General features: G+C 41.1%; 3 protein-coding genes across 3 annotated transcripts in view; 1 reads left to right on the forward strand and 2 right to left on the reverse strand.

Annotated features, from left to right (window-relative positions):
- The first annotated feature begins 4,299 nt into the window (after nt 1-4,299).
- Nucleotides 4,300-9,332, forward strand: sbspon (somatomedin B and thrombospondin type 1 domain containing). The gene is made up of 5 exons (XM_004081023.4): nt 4,300-4,894; nt 8,031-8,225; nt 8,317-8,395; nt 8,672-8,845; nt 8,974-9,332. The coding sequence occupies exons 1-5, from the start codon at nt 4,669-4,671 to the stop codon at nt 9,089-9,091; spliced, it is 792 nt and encodes a 263-aa protein (XP_004081071.1). The 5' UTR covers nt 4,300-4,668; the 3' UTR covers nt 9,092-9,332.
- Nucleotides 9,264-16,228, reverse strand: terf1 (telomeric repeat binding factor 1). The gene is made up of 10 exons (XM_023949950.1): nt 15,971-16,228; nt 15,508-15,603; nt 12,068-12,195; nt 11,847-11,933; nt 11,612-11,761; nt 10,635-10,744; nt 10,295-10,383; nt 10,072-10,173; nt 9,893-9,963; nt 9,264-9,756 (listed from the first exon to the last, which is right to left on the reverse strand). The coding sequence occupies exons 1-10, from the start codon at nt 16,209-16,211 to the stop codon at nt 9,595-9,597; spliced, it is 1,236 nt and encodes a 411-aa protein (XP_023805718.1). The 5' UTR covers nt 16,212-16,228; the 3' UTR covers nt 9,264-9,594.
- Nucleotides 16,229-18,302: 2,074 nt separating this feature from the next.
- Nucleotides 18,303-24,791, reverse strand: part of kcnb2 (potassium voltage-gated channel subfamily B member 2) — an 84,583-nt gene continuing 78,094 nt past the window's right edge. The window contains exon 3 of the mRNA XM_004081024.4: nt 18,303-23,950. Within this exon, the coding sequence (XP_004081072.1) occupies nt 21,983-23,950 (1,968 nt within the window). The 3' untranslated portion in view covers nt 18,303-21,982. The remainder of the gene's footprint in view (nt 23,951-24,791) is intronic.

Raw genomic sequence — 24,791 nt, forward strand, 5'->3', positions numbered from 1 at the left:
TTGTGTTCCCCGGCCTTCTCCGGACAGTGAGGTGTGCATTTCAGAGACACACTGTGACCTGGAAACACAAAGCCGATCCCTTTTTTTTTGGAGCCGAGTGAAGGGGCTGTATTGAGACGAAGGCTGGCTCTTCCTCCTCTTGCTCGGCTTTAACGTCCCTTTCAAGTGTAGTGAAACAAAATGACCTGGAACAAATAGGCAACAATAAGGTCTTTAATTGGAGCGGATCTGGGCCCGTCCACAAGTGGTTTATAATTTCACCACAAACCCACAAAGCTTTTAAGAGCTTAGATCAACTTCTCCTTTGAATTCCATTTAGTCAGCCAGTAAAGCTAATAATCTACACTCATGATTAGACAAATAAAGATACTTTTACTTTTGTTAGCAAACTTTTACTCAGACTTTTTGAGGCTTTCATTTTTCTTTTTCCCTGATTCGGGAGTACAAAGCTCTTCCGGGCTTGGCTGTGTTACTGTTTTTACCTGACTGGATTTTATTCCAGCTGAGTCTATCAGCAGGAATCAGAGAATGTGGCCTTTCCTGCCGAAGTAAAACTTTGCCAAAGCGTCAAATGAAACGTGCCCTTAATCCCCTTTAGTGCAGGCAAAAAATGAAAAAAAGCTGTTGGGTCCCAAGACAGAGGTCAGAGGTTCCTCATTAGTTTGAAGATGTGGATCAGGTGTTTGGAATGCCAGTGGACAGAAAGTAACAGGAATTTATATGATTTTTATGATATTTAAGATAAAGATTTCCATTTTTCCTACCTCACCTATTGTAATGAATAATTGTGAATCTTTATGAAATCCAACTTTTTTACATCAGTTAAACATGTTACACAATCGAGTAGTCAGGGTCATACATGGAGCATGCTAATCAACTTTTTACACAGTTAAACTGTAAACTATCAAACTGTACTACTATCTTGTAAAGCATACAACAACTTATGGTCAAATAACATTCAGAAGTCATTTATAATAGGAGGAAATTCCAAGAATGTTGAAATTACCAATGGTACGAACCAACCATAGGGGAGTTTGAGTGTCTGTTTGCCCAACAAAAATGTGGAATAGTCTTCCAAAAATAGAACAGCTGACTGAGAAATGTGATATTCCGTGTCCAGGGTCAAAGAGGAAAACTTAATGATGGAAAAAAGTCTCATTATGACAATATTTTCATTAATTCAAACTTTTTAAAATAAACACAAAAGGGATTTCTGCCAAAAGGAATACAGAAAAAACAGTGAAACATTTCCATAACTACATGTGTATCTTCCACATGGACACACTTTGCCCTTGGCAGATCAATGCACGCTCACACACACACACCTAACAAGCCTCACCTTTCCACTGCTCTTCGATATTTCACGGTGTGATTTATGAAATCCGCTGTAATAAATGCGCCCTGTCTTCCACACTTGTCGTTACCTGTGTCCCTCTTGTGGGGCAGGGGTCACTTTCCCCCCCCCACCCACACGTCCTGCCTCCTCTGCTGCCGCATTGATTTGCATACATATGGAAATACACTCCAGGAGGGGGCGACCGATGATTGGACAGCTGTTAAAGAGGATGTCAAGTTCACAGGCAGGAAAGCTTCCATCAATACCTTTGTCTTTGCTGTCATTGTACTGGCAATTCTCCAAACCAGAGTGACCTCAGTGCTGAGTGGGGAAAAGCAGAGGCGCGTGTTTTCATTCATAAAAAAATAGTGACACAGTCGTGAAAGTATCAACACCCTGAAGATTTAGATGTGCTATAATAGGAGACACTTTTAATGTTGGATGTGCAGTAACATACTATGTTAGACAGCATGGCTGCATGGTGGTACGGCGGTAGGACTCTCACCTCCCAAATGGTTCGAATCCCGGCTGGTGTTCTCATGCAAGTGTGAGTTTTGTGCGGGCTTCCTCCTGCTGTCCAAATACATGCCGCACAGGTCAATTGGTGTCTATAAACTGCCCCTAGGGGTACATGTGTGAGTGTGTGTGGCCCTGCTACAGATTCCCAACCTGTTCAGGGCGTACCCTGCCTTCGAGCAACAATATCTGGGTTGGCTCCAGCAACACCATGACCCCAAAAGGGATTCAGATGGATTTTAGACAGCAATTAAATATTATAACATTTTAAAAGTCCATTTATTTCCGCTTGATTTACCTATTTAGAACAACTTTTTTAAGTCAAACACCCATCTGTATTCAATAACAAATCCTTCATTTATGATATATCATCTGCAAATAATAAGAACTGATGTTTCACATGGACAAACATGGGAAGATACGCTCTATTCAAACACAGCTTTTACAAGAAAGAATCACTCACATGCACATAAAATCTCTCGAACAAACACTTCAGCAGGAAGCAGTAACCCCTTCAAAGGAAAAGTGGACAAAGGCCTCCATTCATGAGAGCAGCAATCAGGAAGCCCGACCGACTACTCTGGCTGACATCATATTTTCTGTCAAATCTGAGGTCACTGTTGTTAAGGTTGCTATGATCTTGTGTGCCTCAGAGATAAGAACCCTCAGACCCTTTACAACACAAGATTGGTTTTAAAGGTGGATTTTTTTTACATCTTTGTCGACAATTGTTTCAAAACTATGGCAACCTGGTGTTGCCCTGGCAACAAGCAGCTTGCATTCCCCGTAAAGGTGTGATGGAGTTGGAGGTCATCTCCAAGACTTGTAGTGTTTGAAGTGGAGCTGCGTTTGCTCCTCAACAAATCCAAATCTGTCGATCTTAATGTTACACATAGAAAATACGCTCTTGAACGCTCCCTGGACCTCAATTTGTAACTCGACAGAAGACCGTAAACTTAAATAATACTCATTTGTCCTGACATTTTTAAATGGGATTCAAATTTTCCCCCTCCCCACTCACACACACCAAGAATCCAAGCTTTAATGGGAAGCAAATTTTATCTGACAAATGTGCACAGAAGGCAGCAGGTCCAGGGTTGGGGGTCCGTCGGATGTGAGCCTCACGCACTTTGAAGTCAGAGGAAACCCACGCAACTGTAAATCATAGATCGCTGGACCAATCACAACTGGAACTTAACTGAAGCCTTTCTGAGATTTACACTTCAGGAGGCAGGCATCTTCTTAACATTGTTCTAATTAATTACCAAAAAACATCAATTTCACTTCCTGTTTCTTCACTAATAATGTTCAAATCATGTTCTTCTGCTGGACGCTTTGGTTTAAATGCTTTCATACTTTGAAAACAAACCCATTCAGACACATTGTGATGGGTATGATCCAGATGAAGGCTTTTATTGTTGCTTGAGCTGCCTGCTCAGTGGCAAGAAAAATCAAAGAACAACCCTTGGCTCTCAGCAAGCTTCACTTTCAAGATAACAGAATAATCCCACAAGGATTGATGTCCATTCCTTCTTTACATGCACAGCAAAGCCTCAATCGATGCAAATTCTCCCAGTGGCAGGATCAGTTTTTGCTTTTACCAGTTTTGCTTTTTACAGAGCATAAATGGATCTACATTTAAGTTCCTATCTCCTAAAAAACACAAAATAATTTGCACATTGCCTTTTATTTGTCTCATCCTACTTGAAAATGGGAGGTTTGGGTGTGTTCTTGACTTTTTGTTGGGTAAAAGAGCACAAAAAAAAAAACTTCAGAAAATTCAAGAACTTATTCCATCTGGAAACAATTTGGGCTTCCCTATTGGTGAGATTGATTCTGCTTTCATCTTGGGTGTAGAACACTAGTCTTATGACAAAGACAGTTGAACCTAACCTGAAGACAGAAAAAGAGCAGATACCGTAAGCAGCCCCAAAGCCTCTGAGGTTGCAAAAAGTGTTGTGTTTGCTTAAATGGTTAAATTAAAATCCCATTTTGATAACATTTCTTTTTTTTATTTGCAGTTCAATCACTGCTGCTAACACAAATTTCATGTTTAAAATACACATTTTAAATGATTAGACTTGGAAATGTGCTTGGATAGCTTTTAATGTCTTTTTCAGAGCAAAAATTAATTCTTTTTTTTTTGATTTTAGGCTAAGTTGAGTACCGGCTTCACAAAATGTTCTAATTAAACCACAAAAGAAGTAAATGTAAGATAATAGCACACTAAATAATGCTTAATTTGATTACAGTTTTTTAAAAAGAGAACTTAGAACTAAACAGGTTTGGGCCCTGTGGCAAAATGGAACCCAGCCAAGTGTCTGCATTCCTCCCTTTCTTAGAAACTCTACAGAGAGCTGGTATCAGGGTTATTTTTGAAAGAAAGAGATAAAAAAAAATAAAAACAGGTAAAAAAAGGGGGAACATGAGGCAAGAGAAAAAAGAACAGAGTTGTAGTTCACGCCTCCCTCCACCTCCTCCTCCTGAGTGTAATCAGCCGGAGCAACTCGTTCAGCTGGTAACATGGAGAGACATCAGGTCTGAGGAGGAGTCAGCTGCACACAAGCAAAGAAATGGAAGGATGGTTAGGGCTGAGCCTCAGTGGGCTTGTTGCTCTTTTTGCAGAGGAATTCACTGGAAGTGTTGGACACACGAGACGGCCCGAGGAATTCCTGTGATGCCACTGGACTGCCGTTCCAAACTCTTGGGCACAGATGAAGAAGAGCAGGAATGAACATTTTTGAAGGGACAAATCTTATTTGATTGCTAACTGTGTGACTTGAGGGGTGGACCACTGGTGTCAAACCCCCTCAATCATGGTGGGATCCTCTGCTGGGCTTGCTTGCTGGTTGCTGCTTGCGATTACTGTTGGTCAGAACTCCCTGGTGACCGGAGGTTGTTCAGGAAAGTGCTGCTGGGGCAGAGACTTGAGCTGCTACACCTCAGACTGGAGAATGGACCGATCATACGGGACGTGCTACTGCGATGAGAGCTGCGTCAAAACCAAGGACTGTTGCTTTGACTACTTCACAGAGTGCCCAGGTGAGTGATGGGCACACCTTCAACTTATAAAGCTGCTTTGGGATGCAGGCAAAGGCAGATTTTCTACTGAATCCACCAGATTTGAGTTGGAGAAGGATCAACATTAAATACTGTAATAATAGGGGCTGCTTTTCCCAATCTGCACATCCAGCGGCTGAGCTGAGGAGGCTGGACACACTTGACATTTCCCCACAAGTGTCAAATATTCCAGTTTGTCCACCTTTATCCAAAAAACGTGATCTTCTGTAAACCAAATACCTAAGCTGGCTCTTATTTCAGATGGTTGCCCACTCCACATAATGGAATTAGTAGAAAAATGTGAAGAATGTCTCTCTGTCAATCAGTTTTGTAGCAATTACAGTTCCAGTCAAACAAATGAGGCATTCTTAACACGTGTTAAAGGTCGGTGGCCACCGCATCAGCACGCTGAAGACATCAAAGCCTGAACGGCGTGTGCAAGATCCGAGTGGAGGGGAAAGGAAATCATTGAATGCAGGTTTCTAATGAGCACAGTCTGAAAGCACCTGCAGAAGGGCAGCTAGCCGTTCACGTCTGAATAATACGTTATCTAAAAGGCACTGCTTCACATTACAATTGTTTTTTTCAAGAAAAAAAAAAAAAAAAAAAAAAAAAATATATATATATATATATATATATATATATATATATATATATATATATATATATATATATATACACTAAAGATGATTGGAAATTTAAAGGTGGATACATCTTCATACATATACATCCACATGTAAATGATGCCATTGTCATTACTCTTCATCAGCAGACATTTATTTACCTAAACATGCAATTCATGACAATTATTATTTAATTGAAAAAATATCTACAAACCTTCATTCTAGTGCAATGCGCTTCAAATAAAACCCTCCAATGTAAAAGTGTTTTAACTTTCATAAAATAATATTTTTTGTAAGTTTCTTTTTGACATTGCAAGCAGTCAAAGATAGTTTGGGTATGGAAAGTTGAAATAATTGGACATCCATAAAGACAATGGTGCTTCTCTGCCAGAGATCTCCTCCTTGGATGGGGTAGGGGGGGTCATCCCTCTCGTCCTTAATTCAATTCAATTTTATTTAAAAAGCCCAGTATTACTACAATAGTCGTCTCAATCGTTAATTTTATAAAGACCGTGCCGAGCATCCCCCTGTCTGGCTGGTGAACTGCCTGGTGGGGTGGCGCTGTGCTGTCTCTGTGGGAGGTGGTGGGGACTCTTGCAGTGTTTGGCCTTTCACCTGCGGTTAATGGGGACTTTGGGCATCTGGAGCAGTGGACTTGATCCAGGGTACCCTGGAGGATGTGTTCTCCGTTCCCTGAGTCTACCTATTCTCTGTTGGGATGACCCTCAGTTGAGGTCTCTCCTGTCCTGGCTCTGAGTGGCTGCTATTGGGTTGTCCAGGGGGTGGAGGTTTTTATGCTTTTGGGGAATCCCCCTGCCTGTCATAGGCTGCTTTAGGGGGTCCAGGGTTCAAACATTTATTTTTACATTAAACAACCAGATGGTACATTCCAGTAAACAGACTCACCTGTACACACCTGCAGGATCCCCTCTGCTCAAACACAGATGTTTACATAACTGCAGACCAGAAGGAGTAGAGCATCCATAAATTATACTTAAGTGTAGTTTTACTTTAAAAATATTACTTGATGAAAAAGAAAAAAATGTCATCCAAATGATTACTTAAGAGTAAAGGAGTAAATCATTAAAGAATGACTCGAGTAGTGAGTTACAGTTAAGACAGGCTTTGTTTAATTTTTTTTACATTTTATTTGTGTTTTTAATGTTAAAATTTTGGATTTTTAGATACTAAGATAAAAATCTGTATAACTTTAATGAAAAAGCAATTTTTTTTAACAGTTTGTTTGACAACAAGGCTCAATGAATTTGTTGTACCAATATTTTTCAAATATATCGAGCAAAGACTGATAATCAGAATTTCATTTTAGACCATTTGCTTTAATTTAATAACGAGATCACACACAGTCCTTGTTTTCCTGATATGATAATTTTTAAAAGCAAAATGAATGTTGATTTCATGTTAGAAATCTTTATACTGTCCAGTGTTGACGGGAACATTTTCATGCAAATAAAATAAAGTATATTTAAAAAAAAAGAAAAAGTAACTTAATTAACCCAATTGTAGTTGAGTAAAAGCCCAGTTTTTTCATCTTTAGTCAGCTTAAGTAAAAGGTGAGGTGCTATGGGACCACCCTTAGCAAAACATCATCTATTTAAGTGTACTACAAGTTTACTTGGTATAAAGTAAAGAAGTATACCTGAAGTTTGTTTTTTTACATTTTTTTGTAAACTTGAACTGTTCCAATTTACTCTAAAGAAGTATTCAATTAGTGTACTTCCAACACTACAAGTACACGGTCTATAGTATTATTTCTTTACATACACCCAAGGATACTTGATAAAATAAACTTTAAGTTTACTACTTTGTGCTAAGGGTACTCTTAGGAGTTCAATTTTTCCAAAGTTACTTGAGTAAATGTAGCTTGCTACTTCCCACCTTTGGTGCAGACATGCCTGATGGATGAATTATCAGTTTTTTGTGTATGCAGTTGTTGGTTTGGGTGTGCGTAAACGTGTTTGTGCAGAAAATACGTATCTGTGTTTGTTAGGATGTTTAAGTGTATGGTTGTGCACTAAGTGCAGCCCTTCTGTAAACAGTTATTTATGACATTAATATTGTTGAGCCTCAAGCAACCTTTCTTTGTTTGCTCTCTTTATTTCCACTGGTTTTTTTTTTTACTTTGTGCCCTTTTACCTTCTATATTTCTCCAATTTCCTCTTCTTTCTGTTTTTCATCCAGTCCAGACTTCTTCAGAGTGGTACAGCACTTAGAGATGAACGCTGAGGAGCCCAAACCCACTTATGACCATTAGAGTTTGAAACATCCTGAACCCTGATGTTAGAGGATTCTTTAGAAGAAATCAGTCAAATGGAGTCTTTTCAGGGTGGGGCTTAAATAATCATCACACAATCCCACTCAGAAACACAGCAACCTTAGATTTTAACCAAAAATGATGATCCTTGCAGTTTTACCTTTAGTTGCATCACAGGCTATGCTGTAATCTCCCCTCTCTCATTTTGGTGGCCATCATCCAGCTCGGGACTGTGTTGTGAGCAACTGGAGCCCCTGGAGTGGCTGTGCAAAGCCCTGTCAGCTTTCTGTAAGAAGCCGGGTCCGCCACGTAAAGCAGAAGCCCAGTAACGGCGGCGAGCCTTGCCCCAGGCTGGAGGAAAGAGCTGGATGCAAGGAGTACAGAGACCACAGAGGAAGCCGCTGTGGCCGCAACTCGGGTACACAAACAGAAATGCTTGGATTTGTCAGTGTGTGCAGTTGTTTGCAGATTCACAGAAGCAGATTCACTGCTTTCATTTCTTTTCTTAGATCCTGCGTTCATTACTAGCATGCAGTTTGGGAAGGGAAGGCCCAAACGGGACAGTTATGGAAATCCCCTGGACCCCGGGTATGTTTGTTCTCCAAAAAAAGAATAGAATTGTAACCTGAAGCAGCACGTGAGCTCAGCTGAATGAATAGATGACAGGCTGAAAAGCTCTGTGGTCAGGCTGCACCTCATTTTACTATAAAGCAGCTGTCTTTACATGAGGTTGCTGCTTGCACACCTGAGAGTCTGCAGATCTTGAAACCCGTCACCGTCCACGATTTGCACACAAACCTTTGAAACCACATACTCCTTTATGTTGTTGCCATTCTCTTATTACCATCCTCAATTTTCCCTCAGGTTCTGCATGGAGTTGAAGCTGGAGTCCCGGACACCACCTTGCACGGCGGAGAACCGGCCACACACACTCTGGATGCGCTACATAGCAGAGGGTTTCAAAGTGTGTGTGACATGTGAACCTCCTGCTTCACAAAACAGGAGCCTCTGTCAAGGAGACGGTCAGGATTCAGACAAGTAAGAGGCGTTCAGATCTGACATTCAGACGCATTTTCCTCTCCTCCCCCAGCTTCAAGCAGGCCAACAACAGAAATGACAGCACAAAGCTATGATCAGATTAGGCTCACACACTGTGTTTGTTACAGACAGGCTGTGCTCCACTGGCAGGCGGCGGGAAATCCTCGGTGCTACGGGACTTGGAGGAAGATCCAGAGGATGCAGCAATGTGACTGCCCACCTCAGCACACCTTTGTCTTCATTTAAAAGGTTTTTAACAACTGGAACTTAAATAAATGAAAAAAAGAAACCTCTTAAAACATCAAATTAAAAACCTTACTATCAGAATTTTTTTTTTAAATCTTCACTTAAAGCTTAATTTCATCCGTTTTTATACATCAATATCTTTTTCTGCTGCAAAAAGAAGCACAAATAGAGCTGCTTTTGTAAATTTTATTTCTTTTGCAAGAAAAAACTTACAATTATTTGTATTAAACATGTTCATGTATGATGGCAACTTCCACAATAAGTTGTTTGGAGCGCCCTCTGGTGGCATCATGGCAAAGCAACGGTCTTTAGAGACGAGTGCAAGACAACTTTACGTTTACCCACTCGGTAAAATACATTAAAAAATTAATATCTTTCTATTTACACAAACAAAAAAATCAAAGTAAAATGAAATAATTAAATCCTACAACAAATTTCATGTCATTTTCAGAATAAATGCTACAACTGGCAGGTGGGAAGGAACGGGGGGGGGGGGGGTGTCTTCAGCTGACTTTATGTGCCTTCAACAAGACTCTCCAGCGGTCTTTTAGCATGGTCCCAGTGCGCCCTTCAAAATCATAATCCATCAGGATGTGTGACCAATTCCCCCGGCCGTGACGTTTAACACCCTCTGTTAGAAACTTGTCTAGCTGGGGTGTCCATTTCTTAAGAAAAAACAAACAAAACAAACACAAATTTAACAGTTTTTCTGCATTTTTAGACACCTCAATTTCAATCAAATGTATTCCAATATGAAGAAAGAGCAAAAAGTGGCTTAAAGTAATCTCCAAATCAACTCACCTGAGGGGGTTTTCTGGTTTTTACCATGTTGCAGGGTTTCAGGGACTTTGTGGTTTTCATCTGACATATTTCTGATGGGGGGGGGGGGGGGGGGGGGGGGGGGGAATTATGTTCATGCTTGTATACTTGTAAATATCTTCTTGATATAATGCAGGTATGAAACAAGAATATGAACCTACCAGTTTTGGAGAGTCGAGTCAAAGAAACTTGAGGTTTTTTGACGATATCGGGGCTCCATTCTTCAATTTTAGTCGGAAGCAGTTGTCGTTTCCGAGAGGATTCTGATGGGAAATGTTCACCTTTTAGATTTTGTTCATAATTGCATATTCTATAATTCAGCTGATGTATTATTTTTTACACTCAATAAAAGTAATAAATATAAAAAAGTGCAGGCGAACATACCAGATTTGGAGAATTCTGTCGCAGGCTTTTTGATCGGATTGGGTTTCCTTACAGCGTTTTTTTTCGTGGGAAGCAGTTTTTGCTTCAACCTGTGAAAAAAAGCACACAAACACATTTTAAACATACATGAGGAGAATATTACCATTATTGATGTATGAATATGACCATTTGTTGCAGCGTTAGTATCCAAGCAAAACAGAAAACCCAAACCTTTTTAAAATGTTGCTAATGATGCTGGATTATGCACCTTCCCAGTTTAGGATCATAATAATATTAAACTTCAGAGTTGATGGAAAACAGACGAGGGAATTTTCGGTAAATAATTGGTGAGTGCACCTACTTTTTGTTTTCCTGCGCAGAATCTTCTGTTTCTGAATGAGAGCCATCTTGTGAGTCCACATCCTCTAAACCTTGGAGGTTTCTTGATGACTGAACCATCTTTGTAGCGGCCTAATGGGAATCAGGATGAAGGTGTTCAGCAACTACATTCATTTACCCACAATTCTATCATCACACATTAGGACCTGATGTTTTAGAGAAGATCATGCCTTTCTTTTCCCTTGTAATTTGCATTTTTTAAAGGCGTGTAGGATTTTTCCACACAGATTTTGGCGTCATTTCACATTGTTCTCCGTCTGCAGGAGCACACCCTGTCTGTGCCGCTGTTAGAGCCATTTTCGGCGCTTTATAAGTGAGCCTCATCTTTAATAACCCCATCAATTCCTGTCTTCTCTCCAGCCCCACTGGCAGCACAACAGCCGTTTCTTTTCCTCTTGTCGTTCTGACCAAACAGGTTTTCTTATTCCTGATTTTACCAACTTTCCCTCCTGACCTACATCGAAATGTTACCTCTTCGTAATCCCCAAAATCTAATTTTCTGGGGTCAGAGCGGCTGCTGTGTGTGGAAAAAGCAGTGGAGCCTGTCATTACAAGAGCTTTTTACATCCAACCTTGTGGAGGTCATCAGCTTTTGTGTAAATCATTTATAAGTTTCCTGAATAAGTGAGTCTGTTGGATCCACAGGGAAAATACTGCTGAATGCAGCAGTTTGCCCTTCCAGCTCATTTTTGATGACAAATTGTCAATTAACTGTAACTGATCAATTTACATCAACACCTTTGAGAGCATAATTTGTTAAACAAGCTAATTATCCTCTAAGGTAATGTTGACACAGCTTTCCACCCCAATTTAGGTCATTTTAGCTCATTTTAGCATTGTTGTCTCTTATCTAGAGATCAATTTTTGTAAATTAGTAAGATTCAAACTCCAGTCTGGACTTGAAATAACACAGAAGTTAGTGGAAGGCATATCCTGTACCTTCAGAAGAAAATCAGATGGATTCCTCTTCAAATAAGCATCCAAGAAAGACTGGGTCGTCTCTTTCAAGCGGCTGAAGCTGAAGCTCATGAGGAACGGGTGGTAAGGGTCCCTCTGTGCCACCACGGTCGACAGCTTCACCCTCAAGTTCTGTTGAGATTAATGAAAGGAAGAGAGGATCTGGATGGCATCATCTCCCTCTGAAGCGATGGGAAGCCAAAGTGGGCAAACAGACCTGAGGCAATTCATGATGCTCCTGCAGCCACTTGAGGGCAGAAGAAGCAGCAGATCTTTGCCCAGCCTCCAAGCAGACAGCAACACTCTGAAACACACAAAAACAAGGTTCCCCTTTTTCAAATATCTTCAATGATTTGAAATCTAAATATATTTTTAACATCGCAACATTTAGTGCCTCAAGGAAGACGGGAATAAAGTTGAGTAGAATATTAGATTTACCTGGACGAGCAAAAGAATGGTGATATTCTCAAATAAACTTTCATCGGCCACTGTGTTTTCCAAGTTCAGCCATATTTTAAAAGCAGACATCAGAGGCTTTACGTGTTCATCTTCTTCAAACTGGACATCTGCAGAAAAACATATCACTGTGTTGTGTGTTTATTCTATCAATTATAGACAAACAATCAAATCTAGCCACAGGGGTTGCAAGCCAGTTGCCTCTGTGCCGGTCCCAAGCCCGGATAAATAGAGAGGGTTGCGTCAGGAAGGGCATCCGGCGTAAAAATTGCCAAAATAACCATGCGAATCATCCACAACACTTTAGACATACCGGATCGGTCGAGGCCCGGGTTAACAACGACCGCCACCGATGCTGTTAACCTACAGGGTGTCGGTGGAAATTTGACTACTGTTGGTCGAAGAAAGAGGGGAGGCAGAAGGGCCCGTGGCCAGAGAGAGAAGGGAAAAGGCAGGAACATAGGTTTGAGAATAGGGACTCTTAACGTTGGCACAATGACAGGGAAAGGCAGAGAGCTGGCAGACATGATGGAGAGAAGGAAGGTAGATGTACTGTGTGTGCAGGAGACAAGGTGGAAGGGCAGCAAGGCACGTAGTATTGGAAGAGGATACAAACTGTTCTATCATGGTGTTGATAGGAAGAGAAACGGGGTAGGAGTGATCCTGAAGGGGGAGTTTGTAAACAGTGTTCTAGAGGTGAAAAGAGTCTCAGACAGGATGATGAGCTTAAAGTTAGAAATCGAAGGGGTGATGGTGAATGTAGTCAGTGGGTATGCGCCACAGGTTGGCTGTGAGTTAGAAGTGAAGGAGAGATTCTGGAGTGAGTTGGATGAGGTCATAGAGAGTTTTCCCAGAGGAGAGAGAGTTGTTATTGGAGCAGACTTTAATGGGCATGTTGGTGAGGGCAACAGAGGTGATGAGGAGGTGATGGGCAGGTTTGGTGTGAAGGAAAGGAATCTGGAGGGACAGATGGTGGTGGACTTTGCGAAGAGGATGGAAATGGCTGTAGTCAACACTTACTTCCAGAAGAGAGAGGAACATAGAGTGACATACAGAAGTGGAGGTAGGAGTACCCAGGTGGACTACATCCTATGTAGACGAGGTCATTTGAGAGAGGTTATTGACTGCAAAGTGGTGGTAGGAGAGAGTGTAGCCAGACAGCACCGCATGGTGGGGTGTAAGATGACTCTGGAGGTCAGGAAGAAGAAGAGAGGGAAAACAGAAAAGAAGACCAAGTGGTGGAAGCTACAGAATGAAGAAACTTGTGAGGAATTTAGGCAGAAGTTGAGACAGGGTCTGGGTGGTCAGGATGAGCTTCCAGATGACTGGGAAACTACAGCAGAAATTATCAGGGAAACGGGTAGGAAGGTGCTAGGTGTGTCATCTGGAAAGAGGAAAGACGGTAAAGAGACTTGGTGGTGGAATGAGGAAGTACAGGAATGCGTCCAGAGGAAGAGGTTGGCTAAAAAGAAGTGGGATGTAGAAAGGACTGAGGAAGGTAGACAGGAGTACAAGGAAGCGCAGCGTAGAGTGAAGAGAGAGGTGGCAAAGGCCAAACAGAAGGCTTACGATGAGCTATATGACAGGTTAGACACAAAGGAAGGAGAGAAGGACTTGTACAGGCTAGCCAGACAGAGAGACAGAGATGGGAAGGACGTGCAACAGATAAGGGTGATTAAGGACAGAGATGGAAAGGTGCTAACAACCCAGGAGAGTGTACAGAAAAGATGGAAGGAGTATTTTGAGGAGCTGATGAATGTGGAAAATGACAGGGAAAGAAGGGAGGAAGATGTGGTTGTTGTGGAGCAGGAAGTAGCAGAGATTGGAAAGGATGAGGTTAGGAAGGCTCTGAAAAGGATGAAGAGCGGAAAGGCCGTTGGTCCTGATGACGTACCTGTGGAGGTATGGAAGTGCTTAGGAGAGACAGCAGTGGAATTTCTAACAAGGTTGTTCAATAGGATTTTAGAGAGTGAGAAGATGCCTGAGGAATGGAGGAGAAGCGTTCTGGTCCCGATCTTTAAAAACAAGGGTGACATGCAGAACTGCAGCAGCTATAGAGGAATAAAGTTGATGAGCCACACAATGAAGCTGTGGGAAAGAGTAGTGGAAGCCAGGCTTAGGAAGAAGGTGGAGATTTGTGAGCAGCAGTATGGTTTCATGCCCCATAAGAGCACCACTGATGCCATTTTTGCTTTGAGAATGTTGATGGAAAAGTACAGAGAAGGTCAGAAGGAGCTGCATTGTGTGTTCGTAGATTTAGAGAAGGCGTATGACAGGGTGCCGAGGGAGGAGCTGTGGTACTGTATGAGGTCGTCTGGAGTGGCAGAGAAGTATGTCAGAGTAGTTCAGGACATGTATGAGAGAAGTATGACGGTGGTGAGATGTGCTGTAGGTCAGACAGAGGAGTTCAAGGTGGAGGTGGGACTACACCAAGGATCAGCTTTGAGTCCTTTTTTGTTTGCTATGCTGATGGACAGGCTGACAGATGAGGTAAGACAGGAATCTCCCTGGACAATGATGTTTGCGGATGACATTGTAATTTGCAGTGAGAGTAGAGAGCAGGTGGAGGAACAGCTAGAGAGGTGGAGGTTTGCTCTGGAAAGAAGAGGCATGAAGGTCAGTCGTAGTAAGACAGAATACATGTGTCTGAACGAGAGGGATCAAGGTAGAAGCGTTAGGTTACAGGGGACTGAGGTGAAGAAGGTGCAGGAGTTTAAGTACTTGGGGTCAACAGTTCAGTGTGATGGGGAGTGTGGAAAAGAGGTGAAGAGGCGAGTGCAGGCAGGGTGGAGCGGTTGGAGGAAAGTGTCAGGAGTGTTGTGTGACAGAAGAGTGCCAGCAAGACTCAAAGGAAAGGTGTACAAGACAGTGGTGAGACCAGCTCTGCTCTATGGGTTAGAGACGGTAGCAGTGAGACAGAGACAAGAGGCTGAGATGGAGGTAGCGGAGATGAAGATGTTGAGGTTCTCCTTAGGAGTGACCAGGTTAGACAGGATAAGGAACGAGTACATCAGAGGGACGGCTCATGTTGCCTGTGTTAGCGACAAAGTCAGAGAAGCCAGACTGAGATGGTTTGGACATGTTCAGAGGAGGGATAGTGGATATATTGGTAGAAGGATGTTGGAGATGGAGCTGCCTGGCAGGAGGGCAAGAGGACGGCCAAAGAGGAGATACATGGATGTCTTAACAGAGGACATGAAGTTGGCTAATGTTAGGGTAGAAGATGTCCATGATAGAGTGAGGTGGAAAAGGATGATTCGCTGTGGCGACCCCTGATGGGAAAAGCCGAAAGAGAAAGAAGATAGACAAACAATCAAATGATGTTTGTTTTTCTATTGCAATAAATACTTTTTTTGGGGGGGTGGAATCAATTTAAAGCCTTAAGGAGGAGGGTCTCGTTCTCCTACTCTGAATCAACTTACCCAGCTGTTTTCCATGGATGACCCTTGAAAGAAAAGCACAAATCAAGGTTTTTTCATTACCAGCAGCTCCTTTGAGGGATGGACTTTGAGAGATGGCTGAAACAGAACAATTCAAGCCCGAAATAGTTAACCAGAAATGCCAAAGACAACTTAGAACAAACATAATAAATGTACTAACTGGCCAATTGAGTAGGTATGACTTTTATAATTAGGTTAAACGATATTTACTACAGAAAGAGAACTTCTATTAACTTGCTAAGGCTACTACTAGGTAAATACTCTGTAGGCTTCAGATAATGCTCCAAAAGCGGGACTTAATTAATATTCCCTTTAAAACTTAAAAAAGCTGTTAAATTGAAACTAAACATAACAAAACGTTTATTTCCTTCAAACATAAAGTTGGAAGCGAACATTTGTATCCAAGTTAAACATACATAGCGGGCTGATCCATCAGATTACTTACTTTCAAATACTGACAACGCCTCGTTGAACTCTTCAAGTTTTCCGTCTTTGAAAGTCCGACACAGAGTCAAAAACAGGAAGTCAGAAATCCATTCACCCGCAACTGCCATAACCTGTTGAAATCCCACTTTTTCTTCTCCAAAATTAACTTCAGACGCTTCTTCATCATCGCTGTAATGCTCCATGGTTCTTCCTTTGGAAATAAATAAGTAAACAACGTCTTCCTCCTTGTGACGGGTCATATTTCCGCGCCCTTTTTTCATTTGTTTGTGGTCTTAAAAAGTTTCGGCGCCCCCTGGCGTTTCGGAGTACTACCTCCACTGAAGTTTAAATTGGCAAACCTAAAATTCAATAAAATAAATGTATTCTAAATTATAGAGCGGTTTGGTGTTAAAGTAATTATGTCTTTTAAATTCTTAAATCAGTTTGATTTCTTATTTTTGATTGATGTTGTTTTTGTGCCTTCAATAATGTTTTTCACTGAACACCAAGGCCCTTGTATCAACTAACATGCACTGGGTTTAGTTCAGCTTCAATTAATTAACTAGTTAATTATCCAGGGATGCCCTGGATCGTATACGCCGATCCAGGGCATCCCAAACATGCTCAATGGGTGACATGTCCGGTGAGTATGCTGGCCATGCAAGAACTGGGATGTTTTCAGCTTCCAAGAATTGTGTACAGATCCTTGCAACATGGGGCCGTGCATTATCATGCTGCAACCTGAGGTGATGTTGTTGGATGTACGGCACAACTATGGGCCCCAGGATCTCGTCACGGTATCTCTGTGCATTCAAAATGCCATCAATGAAATGCACCTGTGTTCGTCGCCCATAACATGTGCCTGCCCATACCATAACCCCACCACCACCATGGGCTACTCGATCCACAACATTGACATCAGAAAACCGCTCACCCACACGACGCCACACACGCTGTCTGCCATCTGCCCTGAACAGTGTAAACCAGGATTCATCCGTGAAGAGAACACCTCTCCAACGTGCCAGACGCCATCGCATGTGAGCATTTGCCCACTGAAGTCGGTTACGACGACAAACTGGAGTGAGGTCGAGTCCTCGATGAGGACGACGAGCATGCAGATGAGCTTCCCTGAGACGGTTTCTGACAGTTTGTGCAGAGATTCTGTGGTTATGCAAACCGATTGTTTCAGCAGCTCTCCGAGTGGCTGGTCTCAGACGATCTTGGAGGTGGACATGCTGGATGTGGAGGTCTTGGGCTGGTGTGGTTACACGTTGTCTGCGGTTGTGAGGCCGGTTGGATGTGCTGACAAATTCTCGGAAACGCTTTTGGAGACGGCTTATGGTGGAGAAATGGACATTCAATTCCCTAGTAACAGCTCTGGTGGACATTCCTGCTATCAGCATGCCAATTGCACTCTCCCTCAAAACTTGCCACATCTGTTGCACAGTGCTGTGTGATACAACTGAAGATTTCAGAGTAGCCTTTTCTTGTGGCCAGTCTAAGGCACACCTGTGCATAAAAATGCTTTCTAATCAGCCTCTTGATATGGCACACCTGCGAGGTGGGATGGATTGTCTTGGCAAAGGACAAGTGATCACTATCACAGATTTAGACAGATTTGTGAACAATATTTCAGAGAACTGGTTATTTTGTGTATGTGGAAAATGTTTCACATCTTTGAGTTCATACCATAAAAAATGGGAGCAATAACAAAAGTGTTGCATTTATATTTTTGTTCAGTGTATATAGTTGGTATTTATGCCAAGGCTGCATCTCCATAAAAATAAATACTTTCATTTTTAATCTTTTTTATGTGTTGCGTTTATATTTTTGGTCAGTGTATATATATATATATATACACACACTGCATCTATAGCAGGATTGTATTCAACAAAAATAACACAAAGGGAGTTTTCTTTTCTATGAATATTCAGTTTAATAGGTTGGTTTGAAAGTCCTGAGGTCCTAACTCCTATTATAAACCAAAACATTTACATAACTTAAAGTTTTTACTTTCTTTTAAGAGTGCAGAAACAGTGTTTTCTAACAGATAAAACATGAACCAAACTTTGCTTTCCATGTTTTTTTTTCTGGATCATTAATCGCTAAGTATGCAAAGCATTTTTACCGTTATGTTCACTAAAAGGAATGCTAAACACTCCCCTGCAGTTATGAATAATTTATAAACTCTTTATAAGATTGCTGCCATATTTGGACTTCTAGATGCGGAGAAAGACACTTTTTTGCAGTAAATGTAGCTTTAACTGTGCTTCATGTAAGACTAATTTATAACTTGGAGCCCAGCAAAAAAGAGCTCATATAAGGGGAAAAGCAGACACAAAAACACAAGGTATATATATATATATATACATTTATTTGTTATTCTGCATAATGCTAATAGATGTAGTGGGGTTGATGCTCTACAGAAATGTTGACATACATGTACCATAACAAAGTGTTCTGTGGTCATACAATGCTCAGACTACTACATGCATACAAAGATGTTGTCTTGTACAGAAACAGTCTGTTGCTCAGGATGAGTCTAATAAAGTTGATGTTTCAAAGCTCAATTAAGAGCAAAAAACAAAAAAGAAAACAAACATAAGAGGCAGAATACACAAAGACAAGAAAAACAATAATGCTTTCAGGGAAAAGTGTTTGGTGAGCACAAATGAGCATCATGGACAGTACACGTTCTCTCAGAGAAAATAAAGACACCACATTTCCATTTACAGTAACACAGATGAATATGTCTTTGTGAGACAGTGAGGACAGCGCACGGTTCTTTTGCTGGCAAAACTAACTTCCACATAAACTTTGCTTCAGATGTAGCCGATTAATCCAGCTTCCTTGTCTTTGTTTTTTTCCTACTATATTTGACAAAGTGAAAGGATTACTCAGACTAAACATGATGCAAACAGGATGAAGGAAAAACATGAATGTACAGGTACACAAAAAGGGATTTAACAATAAGGTTATCATTTAAACTCCCTTAGATTAAAAGACAAACTCTAAATGACCACCTCACATTTCATGCTTTTGATGAGGGGATTGGATGTTTAACAAAGATACCTTACATGAACGTCTGGATACTGAGTCTGATTATGCTACTTTCGGCAAACAGTATGTACCATGAACTGTAAGGACAAAAAGGAAAATGTGGGCCCAAACAGACGTGATGCAATTGAAACGCTTGGGAAGTCATGTTTTTGCACTTTTACGCCACAGGATTAAGGAGGAGGGTTTTTTCCAGAGCTGGAATTGGGTCGATTCCTGTACAACAGGTCTCTTCCTGTCGTCGCTTGAAAATTTCTTTTATTCCTTTAAAGGCGGATGATGATGGATACTGAATATGGAACACACAATTTGTTTGAGTGTCCTTGCTTGCAGAGTACATAACCAGCTTGTTTGCTGTTGAAGAATAAACAAACAAAAAAAAAACCTTAAAAAAAAGTTATATTTTTAATGAGAGCATCAGAGAGTTATAGAAAACCTGAGAACTCAATAGTATTACTTGTAATCTATTACATAAAGACCTGATTTCTCCTATAAAATTAGAATTTTTCTGTACAGTGTTATATGAACAAAGCAAAATTTACTTGCTACCTTCTCATAAACAGCAGTTTTATGAAAAGGCACGCATTATTTCAGCCACCATATGGCAGGAAATTGTGGTCGTGCTCCATTTTGGTTTACAAAAAATAGAACAATTCTTAAATCACAAAAACAAAATCCTTTATTATTTTGTGGCCACTGAAATAGGATCATTTGAATAACGTCCAAAGACTTTTAAAACATTTTTTATCTAAATCTAACAGCCATAAAAAAAAGCTCCGGTGTTCAATTTGGATCCCTATAATCAAATTGAAGGTCCATTATATCTGGCTTTAAAACTCTTGATAGTATCATGCCAGAAATATAATATGAAAGACAGAAACCCCCCCCCATCTGATTTTAGTTTGCATTGTTAATGAGATTTCTGTCTTTGAAATACTGTTTTATCTCATATTAAAGATATAACATTGGAAAAATACAAGTCATTTCTGCCTGTACACTTACAAATTCCCATAGAAATAAAATAAAGTGCCACAATTCTTGGCCTGCATAGATTGCAGTTTGCGGTATTGCACATTCCACACCTCTCTGTGAGAAATCAAACCAACAGAAAGACATGATAATAAAAAACAAACAAAAAAGCGAACAACTCACTTTAGTGAGTTTTGTCGAGACAAACCAAACAAACATTCCAGCGAAAAATTGGAATCAAAGGCAACGTACAACATAGATTTTCAGTCAGTTAAGAACAAAAGCAAAAAGAAACACGACAAAAAGTGAAAGAAAAATAAAGAAAACTCCTTTGGGTTTAAGTTTGACTGAAAATTGTTTTGTTCACTAAAAAAAAAAAAAAAAAAAAAAAAAAAAAAGAGTCCAAGACACCACAATTACTATAAGATAAACAAGGTGCACTAAGCTTATCAGCAGGATCAGGTCAAGTTGCTGGAGAAAAAAAACCAAAATAACACCAGGGTGCAGAATATAGCGTAGTGACCATGATGCAGGTTAAAAAAAAACAAAAACATAAGACACAAACATAAATACTGTCAAAACAGATGTAAATATCATAAATGTTACGAAGCTGATGTAAATGAAGCTTGTAAGTGTGCTTGGTTTGGTCCATTGACATCGAGAGGAGTATTGTCATATTATGTGGTATATCCAATTTAAATTGCAAGAACAGATACTAATATATTCATTCATTCATTCATCCACTAATCCCGTTTTGTCCCTTTCAGGGGCACGGGGCTGCCGGAGCCTTTCCTGGCCACTCGTGGGCAGAGACAGGGGACATCCTGGACAAGTCACCAGTCTGTCGCAGGGCCACAAATCACACACGCAAGCACACTCACGTTCACACCTAAGGGCAATTTAGAGTAACCAATTAACCTATGAATGAATGAAGGAATACTAATATACTGTATTTTTAATATAAACTAATCTATATAAATACCAAGTGCATTGTGCTGATTTAACGTGTCACCTACTTTAGAATTTTTTTTATGACCCCAATCTAAAATCATTTATTATCTATTTATTTTGTATCTACTTCTAGTGATGTATAGTGTATCTAATACCAGTTAATAAACACTTGTTTTTCTTCGATTTAGATTAAATCAAATGACTGAACAAGTACTCTAGCTTTTAAAACTGATTTATACGTGTATATATCTAATTGGCTTTAGTACCTGATAGCTCCTTTCATGCTGGAGATTATATTCTGCAGCTGTTGTCCAGATCTATGCTCTATGCTGGAGTGTTTTTAAGTCAAAAATTGAATATTTCACAAAAAAATCCTAAAGTTTCTGTAGTTGCTATGAAAACCCAAAGCAATAGCATCGATGTTACAGCTTCATTCACCATTTTACACAGGAAACAAAAAGACATTACAGGTCGGGAACACTTTGCATTTCCACAAAAGGTGATGATATGTTTTTTTAATAGGTCGCTACTATGCAACACCCGGTCTGAGGGCTGTTGATTCAAACCCCTGTACCTCCTTTTTTCACATTGTACGTAATTGTACCATCAAGTCTTCCTTTTCCGTCCTGTGCATTGCCATTGCCTTACATGTCCTAGTATGTACACGGAGCGCTTTTAGCAAACGAAGCACCGTAAAATATCCGTCTTTTTTAAATGCATGCTTTTTTTTTTAACAGTTAATCCCACTGTGCATTTCCTCTTCTTGCTAGAAAAAGAGACGGTCATTATGTACATTGGGTGAACCTGTATCTTAGTTAATGAAATCTTTTATCGCATTTCCAGAAGATCCTCTTGCTCTCTGAGCCTGCTGAGTATTCAAAGTCAAACCTGCAAAAAGCACTGCAGTTTCTTTTGCAGCAATTCACAACACAAGTATTAAGAGACTTGTCATGCCATGCAAAAATATCTTTCACTCCTACTGCACCCTTGACTCCTCCCCCTGTTCTCGCACAGCCCAGGCTTAGGTTGTAGTATTGTTCCTCAGTGCTTCCCTTCACATACTTGTTTCGCAGGTTGGAGAGAGGCTGGCATCTCCAGGTATCAGGTGAATATCGGAAGTAAACATGTGGTTCTCTACTTTGTGTCCACTTTGGTTGCTGTCAGACACGGCCTCGTCGCTCGACCCAGCCCCACCTTGGGTGCAATTTTGTGCCGTTTTCTTGGGTGACAAAGGTGCGACAGCAGCACCAGCCTCCTCCATCAGATGTTTGTCATCATGGTGCTCCGTAGATTCATCTTCATCTCCTGGTGGGGTGTCTACCATCAGCCTCTTAGGCGAGAAGTTGCAGGTGTCCTCCACTTTGACTGGAAGCAGCTCCTCTGAATTACGGATGAGTGGTGATGTCTCACCTGCCGGAGACTCATCTTCCAGGATACTGGAGCTGAAGTCTCCAGGAGAGGTAGTGCTAGGTGGAGTTAGAGGGCATTCACTGGAAGTTTTATTGAAGATGACCCTTGATCCTTTCATTTTTAGAGAGTTATTACCTGTTGGAGGGCCTTGGAATTTGTCCACAGAGCTGTTAAAGTGTATTTTCTCTCCAGTGCGAAACTCTGATCGCTCACAGGGGTTGATAGAGTCATAGAAGCCATCTTTCTGAAAGCTGTCAGGAGGGCTTAGATCATCAATGGCTCTGAGCTGGCTGAGATCCAGGTAAGGTGGAGCTTTTGGCCATTTGATCTTACATGGTCCAGAATTCTCCTCGTCTGAGCCCTGCCTTAAAAAGTCAATTGAACAACTTGCAAGGTTATCTTCTGAAGAAGGATGGACCTCCTTCATCTCCAGCTGCACCTTCTCCTTCAGAGTAGATTCAGGGCTGAGAGATTTCTTTGGTGAGGCAGGGGCGGTCATTGTTGTGCTCAAAGTGCTCATGGAGCTTGTAGTGTTGAGATTGGTAAAAGATTGAGACTTTGTCATCTGGTTGTACATTTCCTCCAGTTTCTGAGCATTAAGGTGCTGCGGGGTCCTGCTGATACGCTGCGGACTTCCAGTGGTGGTGATGGTTACACGATGGGGAGAGCTTTCTGGGTTTCTTTTATCGGGTGATCTTAGGTTGCTTTCGGAAGTAGCATGTCTGGTTGAGCCACCCCAACGACTTGGCGACAGGTGGTTGTCCATTTTGTCTTCTCCTTTCTCTACCACCACATCCATTAGTTCCATACTACGAGCAACAGCATCCTTAAGGTTCATTGACACAATGCTGCCATTCCTCTTGGCTCTCTCAAGGGCTTCCCTCCTCTTTATGGCTTTTTCCTGCCTTTTCTGCTCCTTATAGAACTCAGAGAAGTTGTTTACAATAATGGGGATCGGTAGAGCTATTACCAGAACCCCTGCAATACAGCAGAGTCCACCAACAATCTTCCCAAGTAAAGTTTGTGGGTAAATGTCACCATATCCCACTGTAGTCATTGTAATAGTGGCCCACCAGAATGAAGCAGGGATACTGGTGAATTTAGTGGCATCTTCATCTTTCTCAGCAAAGAAAACCAAGCTGGAAAATATCATGATTCCCATGGCAAGAAATAAAATAAGCAGTCCCAGTTCGTTGTAGCTCCTTCTCAAAGTAAATCCTAGAGACTGGAGCCCTGTGGAGTGTCTGGCAAGTTTTAGGATCCTCAGTATTCTCATGATTCTGAAGATCTGCACCACACGGCGCACATTTTGGAACTGTAGCACACTCTTGTTGGACTCTGTTAGGAATATGGTGACATAATATGGCAGAATGGCCAATAAGTCTATAACATTGAGAGGACCCTTGAAAAACTTCCATTTATTGGGAGAAGAAAGGAAGCGGAGCAGGTACTCCATGGTGAACCACGCAATGCACACTGCCTCCACGTGCGCTAGCTGAGGGTTGTCATTGGCCTGGCCGAACTCATCCATGACTTGGAGCTCTGGTAAGGTGTTCAGAGACAGAGCGATGGTGGATAAGACAATAAACAGAATGGATATGATGGCAAGAATCTGAAACAAAAGCAGAGAAAATAAACAAATGTTAGTTTGATATCAAATCTCAACCTTTGCCGCTCGGCTGCCAGTAGAAGATGAACATTTTCCCAAATACATTAGTCCCTCGCTGTAAGGCGGTTCACCTTTCCCAGTCTTACTGTTTTGCTGAATTATTTTGCATGTTTTTTTAAAAGCAGATTGTGCTCCATGTTCTGATTGGCTGTAGAACATTGTTAAGCAATCTACTCTATGCTGTGTGTCCTTTACAGCAGTGTTTCCCATCCCTGGTCCTCGGGGTACACTTTCCTGAATGTTTTCCATGTTGCCCTGCTTATGCACACCTGATTCAGCTCATCATCAGGCTCTGGAGAAGCCTGAGAATAACAGTCATCAAAGGCAGATGTGTTTGAACAGGGTTGAATTGAAAAAAAACGCAGGACAGTGTTCCCCGAGGACCAGGGTTGGGAAACACTGCTTTACAAAATACCCTCAGCTCGCAAAGACAATTTTTGGTTTTATTCTGCAAAACTTGTCATACTTTTCTATGACGGTTTGATGGAAAAGTGTAAAAATGTTTCTGAGAAAAGTGTATAAAGTGTGTGATGAAGGGGTTTTACAACCAAAACAACTATAATTGCAGAAAAAAAGAGTACTTGGCGCATTTGGTCTATCATGGGTTATTTTTAGAAATTAAGTGCTGCAATAAATATGGGATGTTTGCGCCTTTATTGGTTGGCACAGTACATTAACTTTGTAAATGACTAGTTTTGACCAGGATAAAACCATTTGCTGATAAGACAAATACACTCTGAAGTAATGAGTACTTCAGGATGCACAGGTTTGGGGGAGATATTGG

This window comes from Oryzias latipes, chromosome 20 (assembly GCF_002234675.1).
Source record: "Oryzias latipes chromosome 20, ASM223467v1".
Lineage (NCBI taxonomy): Eukaryota > Metazoa > Chordata > Actinopteri > Beloniformes > Adrianichthyidae > Oryzias > Oryzias latipes.